The following is a 12,540-nucleotide window of genomic DNA, read 5'->3' as shown; positions in this document are numbered from 1 at the left end:
AAGTCCATACAAAAGATCAATGAAAAGAGTTTGTTTTTGAAAGAATAAACAAGCTTGATAGACTACTAGTTAGATTAACAAAAAAAGAGAATAAGCACAATCAGAAATGACAAATGACATTACAACCAATCTCACAGAAATACAAAAGATATTCAGAGACTATTATGAACACCTCTATGCAAACAAATTAGAAAATCTAGAGGAAATGGATAGGTTTCTGGAAACACAAAACCATCCAGATTGAACAAGGAGTACCGTGAAAACATGAATAAGCCGATAACAAGTTCTGAAATTGAATCAGTATTTTTAAAAAACATACCAACCAAAAAAAGCCCTGAACCAGATGGATTCACAGCTGAATTCTACTAGACGTACAAAGAAGAACTGGTACCTATCCCACTCAAACTCTTCTTAAAAATTGAGGATGAGGGGATGCTTCTCACTAACATATTATACAATGCCAACATCATCTTTTTACCAAAATCTGGTGGAGACACAAAAACAGAAAACTTCAGGCTAAAATCCCTGATGAATATAGACACAAAATCCTCAACAAAATACTAGCAAACTGAATTCAGCAGCACATCAAAAAGCTAATTCACTATGATAAAGTAGGCTTCATTCCTGGGATGCAAGGTTGGTTTGACATACACAATTCAATATATATGATTCACCACATAAACAGAATCAAAATCAAAACCATATGGTTATCTCGATAGATATAGAAAAGGCCTTCAAGAGAATCTCAAATCCCTTCATGATAAAATGCCCTGAACAGGCTAGTCATTGAAGAAACATACCTCAAAACAATAAGAGCCATCTATGAAAAACACACAGCTAAAATCATACCAAATGGGTAAAAGCTTTAACTATTCCCCTTGAGAATCAGAACAAGAAAGTGATGCCTACTCTTCCCTCCTATTTAACATAGCATGGGAAGACCTAGTCAGAGCATTCAAATAGGAAGAGAGGAAGTCAAACTATCTCTCTTTGCTGATGATCATAATTCTATAAATAGAAAACCCTAAAGACTCCACCAAAAGGCTACTAGAATTGACAATTTCAGTAAAGTTTCAAGATACAAAATCAACTTATAAAAGTCAATAGTATTTCTATACAGCAATAACATTGTATCAGAGAGCCAAGTTAAAAACTCAATCCCATTTATAATGCACAAAAAAAAATGTAATACATCTAACCAAAGAAGTGAAAGATCTCTACAAGGAGAACTACAAACCACTGCTGAAAGAAATCAGAGACAACACAAGTAAATGTAAAAATGTTTCACGCTCATGAATAGGAAGAATCAATATCATTAAAATGGCCATACTGCCCAAAGCAATTTACAGAATTCAATACTATCTCTATCAAAAGACCAATGTTGTTTTTCACAGAATTAGAAAAACTATTCTAAAATTAATATGGAATTGAAAAAGAACCCAAATAGCCAAAGCAATTCTAAGCAAAAAGAACAAAGTCAGAGGCATCATATTACCTGACTTCAAACTGTACTCTACGGCTACATTAACCCAAGCAGCATTGTACTGGTACAAAAACAGACATATACACTAATGGAATAGAATAGAGAGCCCAGAAAGAAAGTTAAACACCTACAACCATCTGATCTTCAACAAAGTCAGCAAAAATAACTAATAGAGAAAGGACTCCCTATTAAATAAATGGTGCTGGGATAGTTATCAAGCCATACGCAAAAGAACGAAACTGGATCCCTACTTTTCACCATATACAAAAATTAACTCAAGTTGGATTAAAGAGTTAAATGTAAGACCTTAAGTTATAGTAATTCTAGAAGAAAGCTTAGGAAATAACCTTCCCAACATTAACTTTGACAAAGAATTTACGGCTAAGTCTCCAAAAGCAATTGCAACAAAAACAAAAATTGACAAGTGGGACCTAATTAAACTAAAGAGCCTCTGCACAGCAAATCTCAATAGTCTAAACTATTTTAGAGAACTTACAGAATGGGAGAAAATATTTGCAAACTATGCATTCAAAAAATGTCTGATACCCAGAATCCACAAGCAAAATTTAAACAAATCAACAAGCAAAAAATAATAATAATTCTATTAAAAATGGGCAAAGGACATGAACAGAAAAGAAGGAAAAGAAAAGAAAACATACAAGCTGTGAAAAAATGAAATGCAAGTCAAAACCACAATGAGATACCATGTCACACCAGTCAGAATGGTGAATATTAAAAAGTCAAAAAATAACAGATGCTGACAAGGCTGCAGAGAAAACGGAATGCTTACACACTGTCAGTGGGAATAAAAATTGGTTCAGCCACTGTGGAAAGCAGTTTGGAGATATCTCAAAGAATTTAAAACAGAACTACCATTCAACCCAGCAATCCCATTACTGGGAATATACTCAAAGAAAAATGAATAATTCCACCGAAAAGATGCATGCACTTGTATGTTCACTGCAGTGCTATTCACCATAGCAAAGACATGGAATCAATTAGATTCCATTATGGTAAAGTGGATGAAGAAAATGTGATACATATATATCATGGAATACTATGTGGCCATAAAAAGATTGACATCATATCCTTTTGCAGTAACATGAATGCAGCTGGAGGCCATTATCCTAAAAAAATTAACTCAGGAACAGAAAACCAAATACTGCATGTTCTCACTCATAAGTAGGAGCTACACATTGGGTACTCATGGACATTAAGATGGGAACAATAGGCACTGAGAATCACCAGAGCTGGGAAGGAGGGTGGGGAACAAGGGTTGTAAAAGTATACTCTGTGCTCACTACCTGGATGATAGGACCATCCATATCCCAAACCTCAGCATCACACAACATACTTAGGTAACAAACCTGCACACGTACCCCCTAAATCCAAAGTAAAAGAAATGAAAGACATATGTAGTCAAAATGTTTAAAGAAAGTAGAGGGATATGAGCAAGGCAAAAACTGTGAGCTAAAATATGAATAAATGAATTAGCTAAAATAAACACTTCAATGTCAGGACAAGGAAAAAATATAAAAGATGGATCAAAATAAATTGAAAATGAAATTGAAAGGAATAGGCCTAATGAATATTTGAAAAAACAAATTTAAATAAATGGGAGAGAAAATAATAGAAATAGGACAAGTTTAAGCATTTTAAAGAACTATTAATACACATTTTCATTAAATATCAACCAAGACAAGCATAAAAGGCATATATATGTGCCTGAAAATATCATAATAAATGTAAAGCTAAATACCAAAATAAAGGAAATGATTTAAACTCATAAAAATATAAAATCCAAATTAACCATAGTGCAACAATAGATTTTTACGTCCTTTCTTAACAGCTTCATGAAATTGATAAATAGATATTATGTTCAAAGTTCTGAGTTAAAATACCTGTCAATTTGGAATTGCATACCTAGCTAAATTATTTTTCATGAATTTTTTTTTGGGGGGTCAAATGATTAGTTTTTTTATTTATATAAATTTATGAGGTACAGTGCAATTTCATTACATGCATAGTTGGCCTAATGGTCAAGTCAGAACTTTTAGGATGTCCATCACCCAAATAAAGTACATTGTACCCATTGAATAATTTCTCATCCTTCACCCCTCCTATCATCACCCGTCTGAGTCTCCACTGTCTGTTATTCCACTTTCTGTATCCATGTGTGGACATGATTTAGCTCCCACTTGTAGGTGAGACCATGTGATATTTGTCTTTCTGTGTCTGACTTGTTTCATTTAAGATAATGGCTTCCTTTTGCCATCCATGTTGTTGCAAAAGGCATGATTTCATTTTTTATGGCTGAATAGTTTTCCCTTTTGTATGTTCACTGTATTTTCTTTATTCAGTTCTCTGTTGATGAACAGGTAGGTTGATTCCATATCTTTGCTGTTGTGAATATTGCTTTGATAAACATGTGAGTCCAGGTATTTTTCTTTTTTTTTCCAGTTTTTATCTGAATATATTTCCTTTTCTTTTTTTTTTAATTAATTTATTATTATTATTATACTTTAAGTTCTAGGGTACATGTGCATAACGTGCAGGTTTGTTACATATGTATACTTGTGCCATGTTGCTGTGCTGCACCCATCAACTCGTCAGCACCCATCAACTCGTCATTTACATCAGGTATAACTCCCAATGCAATCCCTCCCCCCTCCCCCCTCTCCATGATAGGCCCCGGTGTGTGATGTTCCCCTTCCCGAGTCCAAGTGATCTCATTGTTCAGTTCCCACCTATTTTTCATGAATGTTAACAAAATGTAAATTAATTCATACAAGTAATATAAACTAAGTTTAATTCAATTATTTACATCTTTAAGAAATCTATTAAAAATATTTTAAATAAAATGCTGTTTCCTATTAAAAATGAAAACAAAAGAGGCAGTAAAGGCATGAATAAAACTAAAACTTAGAACCTAAGACATTTAAAATACTAGTATTACTAAATAGACTACTAGTAATACTGATGGAATACTAGTAATGCTAAAGTATTCCTAAAACTGCATGCTATGCAATCAGAGTAGGATAAACAAATAAAGACAAACTTATGGATAGAAGAAAAGTAGAGGGGTTAAGTAGCTGCACAGCAAGAAAGGAGTGAAGCTGTGGTCAGAAAGAAAGATAAATGAATTGATGACTTCAGGGATGGAATGAATATGGATGAGAAGGTGAACTAAGTGCAATGACAGAGAAGGTCACAAGAGATGGGATGGTCAAGGAACTGAAAGCCAGGTTCTCAGTTATGTCATGTACATGGGCTCTCATGGCACTCAGAACCTTTTAACAACTACAAAAACACTTATTATGGTATTCTGAATATACTTCCAAAGAGAGAGCATTCACAATAGTAAAAGGTTCACATCTGATATGGTTTGGTTGTGTCCCCACCCAAATCTCATCTTGAATTCCCAGGTGTTGTGGGAGGGACCTAGTGGGAGGTAATTGAATCATGGGGACAGGTCTTTCCTGTGCTGTTCTCATGATAGTGAGTAAGTCTCATGAGATCTGATGGTTATTATAAGGGGGAGTCTTCCTGCACAAGGTCTCTTTACCTGCTGCCATCCACGTAAGATGTGACGAGCTCCTTCTTGCTTTCTGCTATGATTGTGAGGCTTCCCCAGCCACGTGGAACTGTAAGTCCAATTTAACCTCTTTCTTTTGTAAATTGCCTAGTCTCAGGTATGTTTTTATCAGCAGCCTGAAAACATATTAATATAGTAAATTGATACCAGTAGAGTGGGGTGCTGCTGAAAAGATACATGAAAATGTGGAAGTGACTTTGGAACTGGATAACAGGCAGAAGTTGGAACAGTTTGGAGGGGTCAGAAGAAGACAGGAAAATGTGGGAAAGTTTGGAACTTCTTAGTGACTTGTTGACTGGCTTTGATGAAAAGCTTGATAGTGATATGAACAATAAGGTCGAGGCAGTCTCAGGTGGTCTCAGATGAAGATGAGGAACTTGTTGGGAACTGGAGCAAAGGTGACTCTTGTTATATGTTTTAGCAAAGAGACTGGTGGTGTTTTACCCCTGCCCTAGAGATTTGTGAAACTTTGAACTTGAGAGAGATGATTTAGGGTATCTGGCAGAAGAAATTTCTAAGCAGCAAAGCATTCAAGAAGTGACTTGGGTGCTGTTAAAGGCATTCAGTTTTATAACGGAAGCAGAGGCTAAAAATTCAGAAAATTTGCAGCCTGACAATGCAATAGAAAAGAAAATTCCATTTTCTGAGGAGAAATTCAAGCCAAATGCAGAAATTTGCATAAGTAATGAGGACTCAAATGTTAATACCCAAGACAAGGAGGAAAATGTCTCCAGGGCATGTCAAAGGTCTTTATGGCAGCCCCTCTCATCACAGACCCAGAGGCCCAGGAAGAATAAGTGGTACAGGGTACCCATGCTGTGTGCAGCCTAGGGACTTGGTGTCCTGCATTTCAGCTGTTCCAGCCATGGCTGAAAGGGACAAATGTAGAGCTCCTGCTGTGGCTTCAGAGGGTGCAAGCCTCAAGCCTTGGCAGCTTCCATATGGTGTTGAGCCTGTGGGTGCACAGAAGTCAAGAACTGGGGTTTGGGAACCTCCACCTAGATTTCAGAGGATGCATGGAAATGCCTGGATGCCCAGGCAGAAATTTGCTTCAGGGGCAGGGCCCTCATGGAGAATCTCTTCTAGGACAGTGCAGAAGGGAAATGTGGTGTTACAGCCCCCACACAGAGTCCCTACTGGGACACCACCTAGTGGAGCTGTGAGAAAAGGGCCACTGTCCTCCAGACTCCAGAATGGAAGATCCACTGACAGCTTGAATAGTGGGCCTGGAAAAGTGACAGACACTCAACATCAGCCCATGAAAGCAGCCAGGAGGGGGGGCTATATCCTGCAAAGCCACGAGGGTGGAGCTGCCCAAGACCATGAGGACCCACTTCTTTCATCATCGTGACCTGCATGTGAGACATGGAGTCAAAGGAGATCATCCTGGAGCTTTAAGATTTGATTGCCTTGCTGGATTTTGGACTTGCATGGGGCCTGTAGCCCCTTTGTTTTGCTAATATCTCCTATTTGGAATGTTTGTATTTATCCAATGCCTTTACCTCAGTTGTATCTAGGAAGTAACTAGCTTGCTTTTGATTTTACAGGCTCACAGATGGAAGGGACTTGCCTTATCTCAGATGATACTTTGGACTATGGACTTATGAGTTAATGCTGAAACAAGTTAAGACTTTGGAGGACTGTTGGGAAGGCATGATTGGTTTTGAAATGTGAGGACATGATATTTGAGAAGGGCCAAGGGTAGAATGATATGGTTTGGCTGTGTCCTCACTCAAATCTCATCTTGAATTTCCACATGTTGTGGGAGGGACCCAGCGGGAGTTAACTGAATAATGAGGGCAGGTCTTTCCTGTGCTGTTCTTGTGATAGTGAGTAAGTCTCATGAGATCTGATAGTTATTATAAGGTAGAGTTTTCCTGCACAAGCTCTCCTTGCCTGCTGCCATCCACGTAAGATGTGACTTGCTTCTCCTTGCCTTCCACCATGATTGTGAGGTTTCCCTAGCCACGTAGTACTGTAAGTCCAATTAAACCTCTTTTGTTTTTTTTTGTAAATTGTCTAGTCTGGGTATGTCTTTATCAGCAGCGTGAAAATGAACTAATATAACATCCTAAGACTGAAAGTTGGGCACCATCAGTAAAAGTGCAAATGGGAACTAAATTAAGCCATTTTCCCCTGGATTTTCAAACCACTTTGAGTAATGATGATTACTTGTACAAATTAACAAGAATTTTTGAGCTTTACTCAGTTGTATTTCCTATATCATAAATCTTCATTAATACTCAGCTTCTCAAAGCAAATATATAAGAGAAAAACAAAGACCAAGCTTTATCTCTCCCACTTCTCTCCAACCTGCCCAACATACTTTAAAAAAGTATAAACAATTTTATGAGTATAAGGTATTACTTCTAATGATAATTGTACCAGCAAGTATATTACAATAATTAATTTAATAAAAACAAGGAGAAGGATTCTTACCAAAAGAAGGTGACTCCCTTCCATCCTCTAATCCTGAATCTCTCTCTCTGTCTCTCTTTCTGTGTTTATGACCACGATGTCTGTGACGTCGATGGCTTTTTCTTCCTCCCAAGGGCACATGTACTCCAATAAATAGTGTTCGATGACCTTCATATGGAAGTAAACACAAAAATTAAACTCTAAATTATTCCAGGGCACAGTATGATGATTTACATGTTAATGGAGACTCAATTTAATTTAATTCAGCAAGTCATTTTTGATGTTTGTGATACATAAAGCTTGGAGCTTGGTGCTGTCTTTTGGCATTTTACTTAAATAAGTGTACCATAGCTCTATCACAAACATGTATAACACTAATTATTTGGTTAAATATTTTGTAATCATCACTGTCTTTATAATCTCTGTGTATCTATTCCCCATGCTTAATTATACTCTTCTCATTAGAAACAAAAAAATTGTTTTATCTTCTCTCTACCTTCAGACAATTGTGTTATCTCATCAATTCCCTTCCCTTCACAATTAAGTGTTTTTAAAAAATCACTATCTCTAATAAAACAGGTTTCACTAAGGTCTATGTTAATGCCAAATCCCACAGAGGTTTTTCTGTTCTTCTATTTCTATATGTTACACTTGATATTGGCCACTTATTATACTTAATAAAAGTCCCAAGGCACAAGACTTGTGACTCTGGCATATTGTTATAATTGTTCAATTTTATTATTATCTATTGTTAATCTCTTACTGTGCCTAATTTATGAATTAAATTTTATCACAGGTATGTATGTGTAGGAAAAAAACAGTATACATAGGGTTCAGTACTATCTGAGGTTTCGGGCATCTTTTGGGGGTCTTAGAATGTATCCCCTACAGATAAAGTGGGACTACTGGAAAAAGAAATGAGCTATCAACCACAAAAAAAGACATGAAAGAATGATTAATGCATATTGCTAAGTGAAAGAAGTTTTAAAAGCTACATACTATATTATTACAACTATATGACATTCTGGAAAAGCTAAAACTATAGAGACAGTAAAAATATCAGCAGTGGTCAGGGCATCAGGGAGAAGGTATAGGGATGAACAAGTGGAGCACAGGGCATTTTTAGGGAAGTTAAACCATCCTTGATACTGTAATGGTAGATACATATCATTAAACATTTGTCTAAACCAATAGAACTGTATAACACAGAATGAACCCTAATGTAAACCATGGACTTTGGTTGATAATAACCTATTAATGTTGGTTTATCAATTGTAACAAATGTACTGATCTAATGTAAAATGTTAATAAGAGGAGAAATTGTGTGCAGCAGGGAGAGGAAATATATGGGAACTGTCTGAACGGTCTGTGCAATTTTTTTATAAACTTAAAATTGATCTAAAAGGTAAAGCCTATCCAAGAAAGCTAACATTCATAGCTATTCATAGCACTAGTAGCTACAGAAAAATTTACTTTATGAGGAAACGAAAGTACAAGCAAACAAAGGGATATTTGTATCACCAAGTAGATTATATATAGGAGAGTGTCGTATTAGGGAAAAAACCTCTAAAGAAAACATTAAATTACTAGGTTAAAAAAAAAATCTTACTTTCTTAAGTGCCAAAGTATACAAAATATTACAATGGCAATACTGTGGATGAAGGCTTATGTCCCCCTGACGTTTATATTTTAAAGTCCCAACCCCAAATGTGCCTGTATTTAGAGATAGGGCCTTTATAGAGCTAATTAAGGTTAAATGAGGCCATACGAGTGGGGCTGGATCCATCCAATTAGTGTTCTTAAAAGAAGAAACACCAAAGAGCTACCTCTCTTGCTCTCTCTCCAAGCACACAAAGAGGTAACACAATGATGCAAGGAGATGGTAACCACCTATAAGCCAAGAGAGAAATCTTCAGAATGAGACCTGCCTGGCTAGCCATCTTGATCTTAGGCATCCTAGCCTCCAGAACTGTGAGAAAATTTATTTCTGTAGTTTAAGCTGCCCAGCCTGTGGTATTTTTTTCTGGCAGCCCCAGTCAACTAATACAGCAAGGAAGGCCTAAAACAAAGCCTTACAATAATAAGTTTCAGAAGACATGTAATTGAAATTGTAAGATTTCTAAAATATTCAATGTATAACACTTAGGCTGATAGTGTTTCTTTGAAAGGGATAACTGAATTCTATTAAAATAAATTTGCCTACTTTAGTGGATATATTTGTACTTAAATTACATGATTTTTTCAATAAAACACAAAAAAGAAAATATTTATTTTTTATACACAGGGTTAAATTACCTCCAAATTCTAGAAGGATTGGAGGTGAGATTGGCATGAAACTATAGAATTAGTTACTCCTCTATTGCTGGAAAAAAATCCGATATTATATATATTTTAATAATGGATGTAAATCTTTTATAATCCTAAAAATAATTATAGATCAATCCTCTGGCAAACTGAAAGCTGAAAAATAGTTTGTATATTCAGGTTTTTGTCCTTTATGGATTCATGCAGGCAAGTGAAAAATTATAATTGGTTTGAGTAAATATAGACAATTAAAATGCACAAAAAGCCCTTTACCAATAAGGCTCAATTTTGGAAAAAGGAAATAAAGGGAAGTGAATTAATGTATATATATGTGTCTGGTCCTATTTATTATTTTATTGACCACAATATTAAGTTATATTATGTGAGAAACAATATTCATTAAAAGCATGATTTCTGAGATTGAGTCAAATGCTTACATTCATATCCAGTCTGTGTCACTTATATTTATGCAACCTTTTAAAAAAGTACTTTATCTATAAAATGAAAATATTAGTAGCTATATCATTCAGAAAGTTTTTTTTTTATCATTCACGAAACAAAAGGTTCAAAAAAGTTAAGTCACATTTTAAGTCCCACAGCTAATGAACAAAACTACTTTCTCTTCCTTTCGAGTTTAAAACATATCAACAGAGCACAGAGAATTTGGGGAAGTAATAAGTTGCCACCTCTTAACTGTTGAAGAAAGTATCGAAAGTGTAGGTGGCAATGTTAGCATCAGCTGGGGAGAATACTGTCTTCTCTCCTGTAATTCCTTTTTGGTTAAAGCTTTCTTTGTTTGAAGTAGAGATGCTACCTGTCAAAATTAGTACTACCTGTGTGATGGCATATTGCACAGTCCCAACTACAGCTAAAGTGAGGTGCCAGGGGTTGGAGAAAACAGCAGACAGTGTAATTTTGAAATAGAATGATAAGAGAAATAGTAAAGAACAAAAAATATTAAGAGAGGAGCTGGGCAAAAAAGATGAAGAGGTAAGTAGGATATGAAGAGACAGAAATGATAAAAAGAGAAAAATTAAAAAAGGAAAAAAAATACAAATAAAGAAGAAACAAGTAGAAAATTATATGAGAATAAGAAAATGGCCTCAGGAAATATGGTAACAATGATTACAGGTGACACCATTTCTATATTATCAGATAAATCAAGAGAAAAGACAGTACATTTCATTAGTTTTGTAACACATTTAATACATGTAAAGTTACAAGCTGGTGAAAATTACCTTTGTTCTCTCCCAACTGCTGAAATCCTTCTAGTGAGCCAAAAATCAATTTTCTAAGTGTTCCCTTTACTTTCCTAGCTCAAACATAAACCTGTCTTTCTCTGGAGGAAAATGCCTCCCCTACAATCTCTCAGTGATGGCTGCTTCTCTCCCACAGTTCTTATGCAAGATGGAAAGGTGTCAGTCTTGTCCCTGTGACCTCCGGCTGGGTGAGTGGAATAAGCAAAGTGGCATTTCTTTGCTCCATTCTGACATTTTCAGACCATTTCCCCATATCCTTCCTGACATCTTTCAGATTTAAATCTCATGGTCGACATTACTCACTACATACTTTGCCTCATGGTTGCTGTTATCCACTAAGGTCCAGGTAATTCCCACTCAACCATTTGAGTTCTTTGTATACTGTCATTCTCTTTAGTACTGACTTAATTTGTAAGATTTTGAAACACATATAGATGATTCTTGTGATATTCTGGCCTTTCAGTTCCTTAAACTTTAATCTTCCAATGATATTTCATCCTAGGCTTTTCATTGGCAATAATTACAACCCCTCCATATAAGCAAGGCAGGTATCTTTGATTTGTCCACTGATATATCCCAAATACCTAGAACAATGCTTGACAGTTTTTGGTGCTCAATAAATATCCATTGAATAAATAGTTCTTTTACATAGAGAGGATGATTTTCAAGTATAATAGATAGATAGTAGACCTAATAATGCATTATGCTACTAAACACTTTATGAAAGGAATGGAAACAAGCTAATAGCCACAATTTTATAGCAACAGTACTCTAAAACTGCTAAAATTCATGATTGTGGAACTATGGAGAAAACGTTTTCATGCTTCTGCATGGTTAGGGACTTATAAAGCAAGACAGACTGAAATCTGGATTAAATGTGCACTGAATAGACAGAGACCTTCAGAGATATGCAGACATTTATTTTCTACAGCTCTGTGTTCACATTTCAAAGGAGAACAAAATCCTACAGCTACTGGTTTACATTTCAAAGGGTTTAAACTGGGACCTTCTCATTCTCTCCCCTGAAGATTTGCTTATTTTATATAAGGGAGATAAGGTTTCTCTTTCTCTTCCAGAAAAGAAGACAGGAGAAGACCATTTACTATATAAAGAGTTTATACAGCAATTCCTATATAAAGAGTTTATATAGTAATTCCTATGTAAATTCCCAGATTCGTAATTTCAGGGCTCCCCTCCTGTGTACGTAACTGTGTGCCTTCTTTCCAAGGTGGTTATTGCTATAAGCAATAATAATTGTCTGTCTTGATCCAAAAATCTCATTTGCTTTCAGGAAAAAATAAATAAACATAGATATTAAAGACTTACTAATAGATTTAGGAGATTTTCTACAAAGATTACATGAGCTAATATAATAAATATAAAATATGAAAGACGATGCCTGTTACATGGTAGACAATAATACATGTTAGTTCCCTTTTCCCTTCACAATGCTAGTGACTTAGAGGAAGGAATAAGAAGAC

At 35.6% G+C, this 12,540-nt stretch overlaps 1 protein-coding gene across 8 annotated transcripts in view; it reads right to left on the bottom strand.

Annotated features, from left to right (window-relative positions):
• Positions 1 to 12,540, bottom strand: part of SLC4A10 (solute carrier family 4 member 10) — a 387,026-nt gene that overhangs the window by 174,477 nt on the left and 200,009 nt on the right. For all 8 annotated transcript variants that reach the window (NM_001266840.1, XM_015110179.3, XM_077956433.1 and 5 more), the window contains 1 exon segment: positions 7,518 to 7,664. In NM_001266840.1, coding sequence (NP_001253769.1) covers positions 7,518 to 7,664 — 147 coding nt within the window.

This window comes from Macaca mulatta, chromosome 12 (assembly GCF_049350105.2).
Source record: "Macaca mulatta isolate MMU2019108-1 chromosome 12, T2T-MMU8v2.0, whole genome shotgun sequence".
In the NCBI taxonomy this organism is placed as follows: domain Eukaryota; kingdom Metazoa; phylum Chordata; class Mammalia; order Primates; family Cercopithecidae; genus Macaca; species Macaca mulatta.
This window is presented reverse-complemented; position numbering and strand designations above follow the sequence as displayed.